We start from the raw sequence: 13,418 nt of genomic DNA, 5'->3' as shown, positions 1-13,418 counted from the left end.
GAGTTACCTCCCTTTTTGCGCATTCGGGACAGTCCTGACCTCATTTATCTATCAGTGACATTTCAGTAATGAATTCTTTCGGAGGATTTTACCATTCTCCAATAATCATGCGGGGCATTTTATCAACTTTTTCTCCCTAAAAGTCAATTACAGTCACGTCTGGTATTTTGGACGATCGAATCTGGTCGCAGCATTTACGTTTCTTCCAAACTAAAGGCCGACTTATGTGATTCACGATTCGTTTTTATTGATTGAAGGACACTTTTGGTATTGTTTCAGTGTAGTGACCTTTGATCAATTATTTTGGTCATCAATGTATCTTCCTTGGATTTCTTGTTCGTGGAATCAAACTGAATGAATCCTGTCGCGTTCCGCGAGCAAGAGATTCAGAATACATCCATTACAAAAAAAATCACTTTAGGGACTTTTTTTTATAATATAAGAAATAGTCAAGTTCAATAAATACGACTTTTACGTAAAACCGTGTCACTGAGAATTGAATACCTCTATCTCAAACACACCAGACTTCCAGTGGCAAATTACGAATTCCCCACCAAGCAAAAAATAATGTCGGCCATGTCTAGAACAACTACATATTTACAGGTCTTAACCGCGTTCTGGTAAACCTAAAGAATACTTCACTTCGCGACTTGACTTGACGGTCTTTACCTGTTCGCGCCCATCTACATAGTCACAACGTTTGTGAATGTATACAGCAACTCTTTTTATTCGCCGATAAGAAACCTAAAATACGGGGAATGTTAACCCTAGAACACCCCACCCTAAACAAATCACCCCGCCCTTGTGATGGGACGCGTCTGTCTGTATTCTCGCGAGCTACAAAAAATAAACCTCGTACCTTCAAATGCAAAGACAGGATACAAGTCTAGTAAACCCAAGACAGACGTTCCACCGCATATGTCTGTGTACACGTACAAGCGAAATATAACTTTCACATGCACTCGGCAAGTTACTAAGGAGGCAGGAATGCCAAAAGGTTGTCTTGTCGTCTGCTCACACGGAGAAAAACCAGATTTGATACCGCAAACCGCACCTCGTAAAATATGCAAGTCTGCATCAGAAGCCAGTTTTTATTGGAACGAAGGCTGCAACCGATTTATCTACATCATACTCAAAACAGTCCTCTGACGTATAGGCCGACCAAGGCTGTCATTTATACCATTATTGTTTGAAGGCCATTGCTATGGATTAGACCATGTACGTACGTGTGTTCCTATGTTACTGGTTCATCTTCCCACGATGCCCCTACACGTCGCATCTGCGTTACATATGTAGACACTCATGCACTTATTTTAATATTCTCCAGCAACCGTAACTCAGTATGGCAAAAATAACACACTTTTCATTAGCACACGTGATCATAATACAACCGAACGCTAGGGGTCAGCAAACGCAGTATGTTGACTTCACAAGAAGGATGTTTTCTTATAACAATTCACCATGTGGATAAATGCTTAAGGCGTGTATATTTTTCTCTTTGGTCTCAACGCGTGTGTGACATATCAAAATATCTGGAAAATACGCGTGGAGTAGATATAACTCCCGTCAAAGTTTACGAATAACTTGATTACAACTAAAACCTGCATACACAAACAAGAGATAGTTCAAGTACTAAAGGTCTTATATCGGTCGTGGACGCTTATTGCAACAAGTTATAACACACTATCCCCTCTGGGGGCAGGTGTCAAATTCCGCAGACGACATCTTGCGTTTCTCACAGGTTCGAAGGAACCGTTGACCGCGGCTGGCTAAGGAAATATTAAAACACTCCGTCTGTGGCGTGACGTGGCGAGGCGTTCTTTACCTGCACCGGAACAGACCTGCTGTTTCATGCCAGGCTTAGCGAGTGTTTGACACAGGTAAATGGCCGGTGGAGAGAAGCCTTGCGGTTTTCAGACGCCTTGTATTTCACTGACATTTTACACGGCCCACAAACTCCAAGACACAATAGACGACGCTCCGACTTGGTGGAATTCTACCCAAAGGCTTTGTCAAGGGTGATCCTCTTGAGAAGACTAAATAGCGATTGTATGCTTTTAGTTGTGATAGTTTGCTTTATGGATATCGACATATCGAAATCAAATACTAATGAACGTAATAAGTGAAGTGTCAAACGGACAAGGTGACACACCTTAATTCTTTATATAACTATTGAACATGTTTGATAACCATTTTTCTGTGAATTCCAGGAGTTGTTTATGGCACAGAATAGGACCGATAAACTATCAGGGACGTCTTCCGGTAATAACGCTTTGTCCTCTGCCCTCCAGATAACAGCGGTTTAGAGAAAGCCTGTCGTTCAGTACCTCCCAAACAACGTGTTAAACATGCTCACTGACAACTATGACTCGTGGATATATAAGGACATTGTAATTTGCCATTTACGCATTCCAAAGAAATTAACACTATCCGACGGAGATCGTCTTCATTTAGGATGACAAATGACATGTTTTGGTCATGCATCTTGGATAAGTATAATACTCTTACCCGAGGAACTTGAAATAACGTCACATAAAACAAATTGTAAGAGCTATATTTCACCGCAACAATCGTAAAATGTAAAGAAACGAGCATAGAGAAATGCAACAAAGTAGGCCTAGATAGCCCACATGAAATCGAGAACATTTCTGGCCGCGAAAAAATGGCGAGCGTGGGCTGATTTGTGAGTGTATTTTGGGAACCGACCCACCGCCGACACCGTCCACCTGTGCAGTGCCAAGGCGGACATAGCACTTTGGCACGGAGCTCCCCGAACATGCCCCGAACAGTTGAACACGTTGCAAGACAACACAAAACCAAAGTAAAGATGTCCTGTACTCCTAAAGTAGCGGACCCCACCAGTCTCGGAAGAACTGATTAAACACGACCGTCCCCGCCGTTGCCACGTACCTAACGGCGAGGCAGGGTCATCGTGATCTCCCGAAGCCATCATCTGGCTAATGTATCTCTAAGTTCATTAGTTCTGAGAAGTCTATTAAAGACTGACCGATGTTACCGCTTCAAAGCTTGTCACTGCTGTAATTACAAAAGATGGGAGTCTAGCGCGTCACGTCGCCTTAATAAGACTGAAGAATGGGACGGAAAGCTTGACGGGAAAACGTGCACCAAAAACGCTGAATGAATCAGCACTTTGGTTGTGTGACTACTGACTAAACATACCAGGGCCAAATATAGACCCAGCTACATTTTCTTGAGATTGCATTGACTATCTGTTTCTTGCTAATTCACGTGGGCTTGATCGCTCCGGGGGTTGCGGATGAGGTATGTACCCCCCCCCAGGCGTTCACGATTACTTAACTACCTTTTGTCAGGACACGTGAAATACATATTGATCAGTAATATACTCACATACCGTTAAACTGGCATGCTTCGAATGGCGGTAATGCTATGCAGTGGGAACCCCGTGGCTTGGTTTCAACATGAACTTTCTCACACAACGGTACAAAATAATGGTTGGGAAGGTTATTACGAAAACATGTGAGCAATGTTACGTGTTACTTAAATTACTTTGAGGAAACGTACTTCAAGAACGAAAACCTCTCAATATATACCAACAAGATGAGACTTGGATGTCATTGCTTTGGTTTGAGAGCCATGGAAGAGATTTGAAGGAGAGGTTTGAAGGAGCTTTATTGCATTCAAACCAATAACACATTTGAGACCAAACACAATTTTGACTCGGAAATATTTCTATTAAACATTAATATACAGCATGAGTGAGTTGGGTTTAACGCCGCTTTGAACTGCATTTCACTTATGTCGTGTAAGGAAAGCCGAAAGTGATGCACATCTTAGACGTTCATACCACTTGGGTGAAAATAATGAACAATGGTATGGTGATGACAAACCAAGGATCATATTCAGCGAATCTGGAATTCGAACCCACGCGAATAACTATTAACCTGACAAGATAAAGGGACGCAACTCCACACAGCGGTTGGCCGTTTGTGCCGTACCGCTAGGAGCAGACCGATAAACTAAAAAAAGATGGCTTTAACATAGAGTTCATAGCAACTACATGCCTGAACCGACCACAGTCACTTATCTAAACGCCCACCTACCTGTCGTATATTCAGTGCAGTCGAGATTAAAGTACCTACCGATAACTGACACATACGACTTAATCCATGTTAAAGTCTGTCGACACCTGGGGGATATAGGTAACGTTTTACAACTCATATCCCAAGAATAGGCGTAGTTTAAGTCCTGTAGACAAAGTTCAATTACTCAACAACAATATGTTTATGTGTTTATTCTATAATACGGGTGTTTCGTCTCTCTTATTGCACATCACAACAGTGTCAATCGCCTCACGTGGATTTATATGATAAAAATCTGGCGATACCACTTTGCCGACTTCCATATCTAAAGGAACACAGGACACGATCAATATTATTAGTGGCATTGGAAGCTGTAAGTTGTATGAATGAAGACTTGGTACAAATGGAGTTCAATTTCTTTATTCCATCAATGCGATGGTTCGCTGCAGATGCAAGTGCCTTATCAAACAAGTGATATTTGTACTTAAAGTTGAGGGGCGGTCGGGTAGCCTAGTGGTTAAATCGTTAGCACGTCACGCCGAAGACCCGGGTTCGATTCCCGACATGAGTACAATGTGTGAAGCCCATTTCTGGTGTCCCCCGCCATGATATTGAAGGAATATTGCTAAAAGCGGCGTAAAACCATACTCACCCACTCACTCAATGAAAGCTGCGTTGAAATAATATAGAACCTGAAACACATGATGCGTGATCTATGCCTTTCGTAAGAGGTGACTAAATGGATCGGGTGGTCAGGTTTGCTGACGTGGTTGACAGCATGTCACGTATCCCAATTGCGTGTATCGATGCTCATGATGTCAACCACTGGATTGTCTGGTCCAGACTATTATTAACAGACCGTCGTCATATAGCTGAGTGCAGCGTGAAGCAAGAAACAAAACAAAACAATTAAAATTGTACAATTCAAAATGATCAGATCTAACAAAACTCCATTGGCGTTTGCCTTTCCACGCCATTGACTGATGCGCGTACCTGCTTATAAAGGGAAACGCCCACCGGAACATAAGAAAAGTTCACCGCTCTTCAATAAAATCCTATCACCCTAAAGACAAGCTGAGCTTATGACCTACAGACCCCAAACGTAATAAATTCTACTGCTATATAAGTAATGCGATAGACAAACCACAGCTATGAACGCCGTACCTATAACTGAATGCTTTCGACACGATTTGACCTACAAACCTGACCTACATACGAAGGGACATTCACTGGCGTCTAGAGTGCGCAGATCTCCGCTGTCAGCGTCACTCCCCTCCCTCCTACCTGTTGATACACCCTCAAGGCGCGATACAAACAACCGAACACCGAAACTGTGAAAAATATTCACCCAAGGTGTGTGACACACATTAACGCTCCATGACACACAATGGACTTGAGTCATATAGTGTAGGTAAAACATGTAACATGCTCTAGACATGCCCTGTGAAAAGACAGGCTCGTATTTCGATGGGTGGTCTTTTAGCACGTTTAGCCATGTGGGTAAATGTTAGCTACTTCCGTTTAGACCGAGTTCGATTCTGTCAGTGAGTACACTAGGCTGTTTGCAAATGGTTGAACAGACCCCCTTCGTTACATACACCCATTTATTCTCATAAGGTGAGTGAGGGAATAACGATGGATAAGTGTGTACTCAATTCTCAGCTCCCTGGGGACTATACAACCAAACCGTCGTGTGAAGCGGTGGAAGGTTAACAGTCACCATTTTCATCGCGTCCTACCGGGTACCCATGCAATCACTGCTGGGTATTCCCAAGATGCTTCATACAAGCATTGGAACTGACTTCATTGCTATTTATAAATCATTAACTCCTCACTCCTGAAGAGTTCCGTGTAAACTACCGGCTATTAACAACTATTGAAACATGTCCCTTTCCCCCAGGAAATCCAGACGCGTAGATATACGAAGTAATTAATACGGTAATTGTATAAATGTCAATAAGTTCTTAAGAAGTGATGACAGCGAGCTCGCGGCTTCAACGTACCCACGCAATCCTGTATGCGACTTCACAAAGACTGTGAACTGTCTACTCCAGCGTTTGTCGTCAATTACGACAGAGCATAGTCGAGGCCCTGTGGTTTTCTCAAAGACGTCATCACCCCTTAATACAGGGAAGTGGGTCTGAACGCTCTGGTTCAACTTCTTACTGCGCAGTTGACCATCTCGCAGCCCTACCCACACAACCAACACACCCGTTTAGGCCCCTGTATTGTGTGAGGTGTGTCGCCACTGCCGCGCCACACGTAGATACGGTACGATTTCCAGGAAACAATGTCTATTACGTAATATGTCACCGGTGCAAACACCTTGAACTAAAGTTTATTTCATCTAATGTAATTGTACTGTATAATACCGAGGTTGAAAACCCTTGCAGCTGATTAAAGTCCATGGTCGTCCAAAAGTCACGTCTTGGCATTAAACTGAAAAGAAATCTGCGAAACGTCTTACAAAGTGAGAACCCATTCTACAGCTAATGGTATGACGTCAAACTGAGCATAATCTGTTATTTTTATCAATATTTGCGAAATCGATCAATTATTGTTCCACTTGCATAAATTACTCGATATCTAGTGGGCAACACGTGCACTGACACTAGCTAAATATCAGCTCGTGTTGTGACATCATCCAACCATCCTTAATTAATCATTAGTGTGATTAACATCACACAACTTGTGGGATACGTCAAACAGTACACTTTGATAAAGTCTCCCTATACGACGCCTACAACGCATGGAGCTGGCAGTGCAATGACCCGTATCGCTTGAGGTCTGCGCTTTGTCATTGTGGGTGATCTCAACGTTCATTAACCGGCTGCTCAAGTTCCATCCCTTCCCCAGGGGAAGAGCAGATCTTGGCACAAGGGGGTGGGGACGGCAGATGCGCTCTGGCTTTCTTCCCCCGACGTGCTAAAGATTCCTTACAGACGAAAACTGGGTGGAGATGCTATTCCCTTTGCTTAATTTGCAACATTGGGACCGATTGCCAAATTGAACCTTTTGCAAACATAACGGATATATTCGGGGGTAAATGTGTATTTGTTCCATAAGCTTAGCGTATGTTAGTTCCTTGAGCGCGTCACCGTTCCGACTGGTGCTTTGTTAGCTCGACGCAGCGCCGTTAGATAATGAATGAAGTTCTACTAGTGACTGTGTCATTGATCTATATCCCTGTTACTACTGTTCAACGCATCGTAGTAAAATAATGCAAGGCTCCGCGCAGGAAGCGAACAGAGAAATCGCTTGCAAACTTATAGCGTTAGAACAAACAGAATGGGGAGACTTTCCCTCAATTTACACACGCACGCCCAAGGGTTACTGGTGTAACGAACTGGGTTGTCCCACGTTGTTTGCAAGGGAGGTCAACAGTGCAAACGAAGAATGGACACCGAAAAACACAATGGTGCCAGTGTTGAGATTTTGCAAACATGCATGTAACTTACTTGTTTTTGAATAGCAGATTAATCCTCTCCGGTGGAATCCGTATCTTTCGAGCTATGGCCACTTTTAGTCCATGCACAGTTTCTACTGTAGGTACAACCACTCGAACGGAACCCCCGGTCGTGGGGCAGATATACAACTTTAGTTGACCAGGTCGTGCGTTGACGTTGTTTGGTTTAGCCATTCGGTTCACTGTTATTTCCTCTTCAGCCATAACGCCAATTATAAGTCCCAGAAATATGCAGATAGTAAAAGAAAATGAGAAAAGTCTCTTTTGTTGTTTTGTTTTCAACAATACATTCAGGATATAAACACACCCGCCCCCTTCTATCTGTGACGAGCGTCTGACGCCTGAATGTTCATAGCGAAGAAAGATCTTTATATAGTCGAGCGATCGACCAATCAGAATAGGGCGAATCCATTGTGGTTGCGTGGGAATCGTTGATATGAACAGCTTATGGTGCAGCATACGCAGCAACGTTGTAACTTACTTCTCTGTTAAAAGTGATATAGTGTCATATATTTAAGACATTGTCTTGAGGGGAAACTGTCTGACGAATGTTTTAGATTAATACAACGTTTGTAATACTTTTTGTAATCACCCGACAATGCTCCTCGGTGCGCGACGCTAGTTTCCTTCCGTTATGGGATGTAATGTTTACATTCGCAACTCATGTAATAATTTCCGAGAATAACTGCCTCAACTCTTACATCCATTCGATTTCATGTGCTACATTTGGAACTTGATAAATAACACATGTCAACAAATAAAACTGCAATATCATATTTGGCAAATATTTCACATATTCGAGAGGAACGCATGGCCAGTAAACCTCTTTCATTCGTTCATGCTGTCTTAGCAAGTTTTGTGAAAAGGGTTTTCTTGAAAATAAACATTTGTATTGAATAAGTCTTGCTAAAGTAAAAACTTTGGATTAATAATTATACGATTATACGGATAAATCGACATGTTTTCAAAAGACGCTTCGGCTTCAAGTTAACGATTAATCACCAATAGTTTAATATGAGGAGAGTGAATATTGCTTTGCGCAACTCTTATTAATATGTCATCAATATTACGTAGCGATTGAAGTGTGAGTGTGAATGTGTGAGTGAGTGAGTGAGTGAGTGAGTGTGTGTGTGTGTGTGTGTGCGTGCGTGCGTGCGTGCGTGCGTGCGTGAGTATGATTGTTTGTGTGTGTCTGTATGTGTCTGTGTGCGTGATCGGTGTATGTGTGTGTATGTGTGTGTGTGTCTGTGTGTGTTGGGGTAGGGTGTCATCAGATATTGGCTTCACACAACGCATTTTAAATACCGTATTTCCTCTATTAAATGACGGTTATTCAATACACGCCGGCCTATAATTGACGACGAGACATACACCCGGTCCAATAAATAGAAACCGGGTCTCAAGGCAGGTTTAATCATCTGATGAAATTAATTATCTCTATCACATTAACTTACGGAATGAAATGATCATTTAGTAATGACCGTTTCCTGCAATTTTTCCCTTTGTATCACTGAACAATTTGGGATAGGCAGTTATTTGCCACTGTGCCAGCATTATACAGAATAGACGCCGGGCCCCCAATACACGCTGGCCCCTATAATAGAAGCCGGGTCTGGCTTGCGCGAAAGTAATAGACGTCCGGGCGTCTAATAGAGGAAATACGGTTTGTATTTGAATTGTATGTCCTTATATAGATAAAAAGTGAATGTTGTTGGCGGCAGCGATTGGCATTATATGCGTGTCTCTCGGAAAGGATAAATCCGAAAACTCCCAAGCACGCCCATATTACTTGGGCAGAAAAATATCCTTTTGAAAATGAGAGTAGCTGGGGTTCTTAAATTAATATTTTATCTTAAAAGTCACTTTACAAATACATAAATCAGAGTGTCAAAAGACTAAATACTGGTCTATAGTTAGCCGTGTATATCCGAGCTAGAATTGGTCTTCAGCAACCCATGCGAGTGCGTCGTTAAGCAACACCCAAACAAATATAACAGACAACCATATTGTTTGAACGCATGGACCATCTTTGCTAGGCCTGCCAATTCATCTGGGCCTAGTTTCCCTTTAAGGTCTACACTGGTGTCAGTAGACTAACATCTAGGCTCTGAAATTAACATATGGTACAGAAAAAAAATAGTTGTTAAATTATCTTAATAAAAAATTGATAAAAAGGAGCCCAGAGACTCTCTTCATGTTCAGATATTTCTGATGCTGCAGAAATCTGGACTTGCCGAACATTATAGACTTGCATGGGCTGTATTTGATATATTTGCATTAGGGTCTGTAAGACAGACTATGATGTCAGGAGCTGTAAGAGTTAATAAAGTTGGAATCAGTGAGCGGATTGGCTTACACTTGCACTAGCTAGATGAGCTAGGTTTGTTTAAACATACGAAGGTTGATTGAGACGATCTGAGCCTCGAATAGATAGACTTAACATTGATTTTCCAAGATAATCCTCTTCCACCTTGACACACTTTTGCCAAGGAAGAATTTTGTTCCAATTACGCAGAAGTCCTTCTCTTGGCTGTCCAAGACAAAAAGTTTCCCAGTTCCCCACAGCTGTTATGACGTCATCGTCGGAGTCAAAATGGGTTCCGACTAGAGTTTTCTTCATGTTTGGGAACAGAGGAACTTTTACGGAGACAGATGAGGAAAATAAGACGGGTGCCGAAGGAGTTCAAAGCTGCACTCGTATATTGTTGCCATGGAAATGTCTGATGTGTGCACTGGCGCTTTGTCTCGATGAAAGTGCACACCTTTTCTCAGCTTCCCACGTCTCTCAGTCTTAATTGTATCTCATAATTACCCCAAAACTGCAGCATAATATGCTCGTTTATTGTCGATTATTCCAGAACACGTAGGCCACAATCTTTCTTGGCGATGGTACAATCTTTAGTTGTGGTGATGTCTAATGCTTCCTTTGTTTTGATTGTTATTTGGACTTAAACTGGAGGAAGAGAACCTAGGTTCCTTCATTGCCACGAATCGTTGCAAGAACCTTTATGGGTCAGCTTCAAACAGAGCTAGATTATCACGAAATATGTTGTGCCTGGTGCGCTTTTGATCAGATGTCAGAAACTTTGGAACACACCAACCACTACCAATACTTTCTTCTTTGCCAAAGTGTATGCGATAATGGAATATACTGCCTAATGAACCAGCAATTATAACTCGTTCACCGATCAGTTATCACCACATCGTGGATTCTCTGGGTAATTTCTAGCGTTGCTGACGTCCCAGGCCAATTTTCTAGTGTTGTAGTCATATCTTCATGGATGGATTTTAGTGTTAAGCACTTGTCTGCAAGTACTTGACCACTGCACATTCCTAAAGTTTGTTCATTTTCCAAAAGTCACAGACCCCTGTTTGGTTACTGACTTAAAGCGTCACATTGAAACAATCTGCTCAGTTGACTCATGTTTTTGTGGATACACCTCTATGACATCATGTATTTCCACAACAAAAGATTTCATTATTATGCAATTTGTTTTTGCTTAGTAGAAGTTTTCAGTTTTCGCAAGTACAGTTACTATGGCAACAGCTACACAGAGATGGTTTATAACTACAGTAAACAAGGTACAATCTGACACACTTATATTTCGATATTGTGAAATAAATGTGAAGTCTAAAATTGTAATATCTGTATCTGGAGTTTGCGGGTTCTCTGTTCTTGTTTCACAATTAACAATTATAAGTACCAAGTTTAAACCCCAGGTGACAACACACGCACTAGCCATTTATACTTGTGTCTCAAGATATATAACATTGGGGGCACGTTGTGGATCGCACGTGACTTCATTAGCATGTACTGTGGAAGGTTATCGGTTGGCCGATTAGACTTATTAGAATACAGTTCTTTTTGTTTCTCAAAAGCATCACACTCCTAATATTTATTTTTATGTTTAAGCATTGTTGAAAAACGACTTTTTAAATTCAGATTTCGTTTTTGCACCTGATTCCAACTAGCTATGCCATTAAAATGTGTCAGATTCGCGGGGCATACTAGAAGCAGTTGTCATAGCCTTGGACACGTCTCTTCATACGTCAAGCCAGGGGCGTGGTCAAAAGAGATCACGTGGTACATTAATATTAACTTTAGTGTTATAGATTTGTGACCTGAAAAGAGAATGTCGAAATAATCGAAAACGTGTAGGAGAACCATGATATATAGCAGTGGCAGTAAAAGACGAATTAGACTTAAATGTAACAGTAGTAGGGGTAGAAGGCGCATCTTCCCGAGGCAAAGAAGTTAACCGACTATAAAAGTCCAGTTTCCACCTTTGCCGAACTAGGATGGAATTCGTGGGCCCGATCGTAGCGCCACCACTGGCTATTACCAGTTACATCCCTTCTAAGCCTCTCTTATGGACCAATCAGATTCCACCTCGCATATCACTTGCATTTGCTTCAAACAAAATGGCGACGCCCTGTCAGGAAGATCTGATCGATAATCAAGATCAATATAGTGATATGTACTAATATAGGGAATCGAACCCGAGTCTTTGGCGTGACGAGCCAGCGCTATAACCACTAGGTTACCATACCGCCCCTAAGTAGTAGTAGTAGTAGTAGTAGTAGTAGCGGTTGTAAGTAGATTAAGCAGTGGTAGTAGTAGTAGTAGTAGTAGTAGTAGTAAGTAGATTTTGTAGTAGTTGTAGCCCCGCACCCTGCTTTTAATTGTAATAAAAGATAATAAACCTATTTGTTAGCCTACATAGTACTAATTAATAAGTAAATAGAAGCAACAGAAGTAGCAGTCGAATTAGATTTGGTTGTTATAGCAGCAGCAGTACTGGCAATAGCAGTTGTAATAGTAGTAGTGGTCGTACTAGTAGTATAGCGGCCGCAGTCGCAATAATGGCAGCATCTGTAGTAATCGTATTATTAGTCGAACAGTGAGTGCGCGTGGTATTACGCCGCTTTCAGTATATTCAATGCAATATCAAACAGGGAGAACCAGAAATAGACTTCACACCTTGTACTAGAAATCGAACCCTGACGAGCTAACGCTTTAACCACGAGGCTACCCACCGCCCGAGTTGAAACAGGAGCAGTGTAGCATATGTTTCTCGGTTGCTGGCCACACTTGACAAGAGTGTTCCATCGCGCATGTTTTACCGCTAGATCTCAAAGGACATATACCTTGTATACAAAACTGCAACATTGAGACATTGTATACAATAAGATTAACCTGCCCCATGTGACATCACAAACAAGATTCAAACCGCTCCCTGCCCCAAATATTTGTAAACATAATTGAAAAACGTTTCCACGAAGGCACCTCCAGGCCTGTACGCTTCAGTTGACAGAATAATGTATGCGTATCATATGTACATGCCGATAGCATAACGACACATAAGCGGCAGAAATAGTTCGTTTGTTCGAGGTCCCTCTTTTTGCCAACGCCCACTAGTGTGCGGAGTAGAATCCAGGATATGAAATCCATGCAGATCGCAGCACCACCCATGTAAATAATATATCTCTTGCTTCAATCAATAGTAAAATTATAGGATAGTGAAGCTGCAGGTTAACTATTCATTCCCGTATACACTAAAAAAGTATATAAACTGTTTCGCTGTGAGCAAGGGCGTCGCCGGCCTGAGAGCTGAGCGGAAGGTAAATAGGGCACCTCAGTGTGTATTATTGTTGGTGGTACTATTTTATATGACGTATTTGCATATTGCGTACTGCATGTTCGGGGCGTGGTGATCTTTCCCTTGGTTTTGTGAATTTAAGGCATAAACCAAATTTGCTTTTCAATCATGAAAACCGAACCGAAAACCTTGTGTTTCATTAAAGCCTTATACAGCAAATTCAATATTCTATGAAGGTCCATGGATAAGCCAGATACACGATTTTGGACCTTGCACGAATCATCCTTGGGC

General features: G+C 41.9%; 1 protein-coding gene across 1 annotated transcript in view; it reads right to left on the bottom strand.

Annotated features, from left to right (window-relative positions):
- LOC139478355 (midnolin-like) overlaps positions 1 to 7,857 on the bottom strand; it is a 48,988-nt gene extending 41,131 nt beyond the window's left edge. Inside the window, exon 1 of the mRNA XM_071260791.1 lies at positions 7,520 to 7,857. Within this exon, the coding sequence (XP_071116892.1) occupies positions 7,520 to 7,731 (212 nt within the window). The 5' untranslated portion in view covers positions 7,732 to 7,857. The remainder of the gene's footprint in view (positions 1 to 7,519) is intronic.
- Positions 7,858 to 13,418: the final 5,561 nt, after the last annotated feature.

The sequence above is a fragment of the Haliotis cracherodii genome, unplaced genomic scaffold (genome assembly GCF_022045235.1).
Source record: "Haliotis cracherodii isolate W230 unplaced genomic scaffold, xgHalCrac1.p SCAF_4, whole genome shotgun sequence".
Classification (NCBI taxonomy): Eukaryota; Metazoa; Mollusca; class Gastropoda; order Lepetellida; family Haliotidae; genus Haliotis; species Haliotis cracherodii.
This window is presented reverse-complemented; position numbering and strand designations above follow the sequence as displayed.